This window comes from Schistocerca americana, chromosome 7 (assembly GCF_021461395.2).
Source record: "Schistocerca americana isolate TAMUIC-IGC-003095 chromosome 7, iqSchAmer2.1, whole genome shotgun sequence".
Classification (NCBI taxonomy): Eukaryota; Metazoa; Arthropoda; class Insecta; order Orthoptera; family Acrididae; genus Schistocerca; species Schistocerca americana.
The window spans coordinates 71,669,451-71,672,141 of NC_060125.1; the positions used below are offsets into that span (position 1 = coordinate 71,669,451).

Sequence of the window (2,691 nt, forward strand, 5' to 3'; positions counted from 1 at the left end):
CAGGTGTACTTGAGAGGTTAGGTTCACTCACTTGGTTATCATCTTTATTGTTTACAGTAATAACACATACCTTTGGCTTTCCAACATTTCTCCTTTTCTTAAAAGCCTTCAGAGGATTTCTAATAACTTTACTTTTACTCATTATTATACTTCAACAAAACAGAGACTCAAGAAACAGAATTAATTACGAATATTTTCGAGATAACGACAGAGTAAATAAACATGAAACAATCGACAATCACACCAGCGATATATATTGAACCACCACAGTTTAGCCACAACACATACTTTATCTCACAGCACTAAAATGTACCTGATGAACACGGACGTTAATAATAACACCATTTGACAGCAGTTTAACAGCGCCACAGTGGGTCACGCCCATGTAGAACACATTTCAGAAAAAATTTAAAAATAGTTGTAGTCTTCGGAATTGAATAAATTATATATCTATTAAAAGGTAATAGTCTGCAGATTCAGAAAACGCAAAAAAGTAAAAACTGAACTTTTCATGATTTTGAGCATTTCCGGAGCCCCTTAATATTTTCAGATTCCTGGGAATGGCGGTGAGAGTTCCGTGGCGCGACTCCATCATGTGGGCCAACGCCCGGCTGCTGTCCGTGGCCGGCGTGTGGTCTCCGCCGGGCCACCAGGGCTGCTACTGGCTGTACACCTGTTGGCTGTTCGCCTCCCAGTGCTTCATGATAGCCGGCCAGCTGGCGGGGCTCTGGTACTTCCGCGCAGATATGGACAAGATAACGCTCGACATCTGCCTCACCGTAACCGTCGTGATGGGCGTCATAAAGGGCGCGGTGATCGTGGCGCACAAGGAGCAGTTCTTCAGCATCGTCAACCACCTGGACGACGTCACGGCGGCTCAGCGGGAGGCGAGCGACCCGGAAGTCGCGTCTGTGCTCGACTCTACTGTGCAGCTGTCGCGGACCATTACGGTGTACGTGCCGATGATGGGCAGTCTGTCTCCCGTGATGTGGGGGCTGACGCCGCTCCTCTTGAGGCTGCTGGGTGGAGGGTCGCACCAGCGCGAGCTACCTGTGGTGTGCTGGTACGGTTCGTGGGACACCGTCACTCCGTACTACGAGCTTCTGTACGTTGTGCAGTTTGTTACCATACAGGGCGGCTACTTGGTCGTTATGGGCTCTGACCTCTTCTTCATATCACTTATGATACACGCTGCGGCCCAGCTACGGATTCTCAACATGAAACTCGAGAAGATTGTCAAGAATGAAGACGAATGGAATGGCAAAGGCATTGAAGCATTAACATGTATATCTGGGTACCGTATCAATGGTTTGAAAGGTACTGAAAAATGTGAAGGGGAGTGGAACTCGACGTCCAAGCTTACTCACTATGTAACGGATCAGACTAGCAGCTACAGTGAACTTCGGGTATGGGTGGAGCAACACAAGGATGTCATCAAGTAAGTTGCTTGAAACTCTGTGTCCAGAATTAGCCACGCCTACACTACATCCTATTTCTGTCATTGAAGAAGACGCATCAAAAATGGTTCAAATGGCTCTGAGCACTATGCGACTTAACTTCTGAGGTCATCAGTCGCCTAGAACTTAGAACTAATTTAACCTAACCAACCTAAGGACATCACACACATCCATGCCCGAGGCAGGATTCGAACCTGTGACCGTAGCGGCCACGCGGTTCCAGACTGAAGCGCCTTTAACCGCACGGCCACACCGGCCGGCGAAGACGCATCCTAGATTAAATTTACTGATAAGTTACATTTAAAATGGGAACTGTGCGCGTGGGCTCCGCATCCACAGACCCTTTCCAAATCACGTCGAGTGTGTCATGTAACATGTAACTGACGTTACTACGGGCGAAAGTAAAGTCATTTCTCATACACACACCCGGCCGCGCTGGGTAGCCGTGCGGTCTCAGGCGCCTTGCCACGGTTTGCGCGGCTACCCCCGTCTGAGGTTGGGGTCCTCCATTGGGCACGGGTGTGTGTGTTGTCCGTAGCGTAAGTTAGTTTAAGATAGATTGAGTAGTGTGTAAGCATAGGGACCGATGACCTCAGCAGTTTGGTCCTACAGAAATTACCATAAATTTCCAATTCATACAGACGTCAATTGAGACAACATAGCAGCAACGTAAACTTAGAATCTATCAAAGCATTAAATTCGCAATTCCCGAGCAACGGATTTATAATAACAATTACAATTTTTTCGTTACTGACATTTGTTCCTGTTAGCCACCAAAATGCTCCACAACGCGTTTCAAGTAATGAATCTCCGCTGCCGCTGTTCCTTCATCACGTCGAGTCAAAGATAGTATTTATCAGACTTACATGTACATGAGGAGGATTTTCCTTACTGTACGTAGATTGGAAGGAAATCAAATAATCCCTCAACAAGTTGTATCTATGAGTTGGTCAGGCTGCACACTACGGTACTCGTGAGCAACGCGTATCTGAATTGGAACCCCCGATGGCACAAGGTTTTGGTTTGTCATGTACGCGATGTTTCATTTAGAAACAATTTTTCAGATTAAATTTGCATGTATGAAACATTAAAGAATGGTTCAAATGGCTCTGAGCACTACGGGACTTAACTTCTGAGGTCATCAGTCCCCTAGAACTTAGAGCTATTGAAACCTAAGTAATCTAAGGACATCACACACATCCATGCCCGAGGCAGGATTCGAACATGCGACCGT

General features: G+C 46.6%; 1 protein-coding gene across 1 annotated transcript; it reads left to right on the forward strand.

The window, feature by feature from the left end:
• Positions 1–560: 560 nt before the first annotated feature.
• On the forward strand, positions 561–1,442 carry LOC124622712. The gene has a single exon (XM_047148501.1). It carries the CDS (start codon positions 561–563, stop codon positions 1,440–1,442), a length of 882 nt encoding a protein of 293 aa, XP_047004457.1.
• The last annotated feature ends 1,249 nt before the right edge of the window (positions 1,443–2,691 follow it).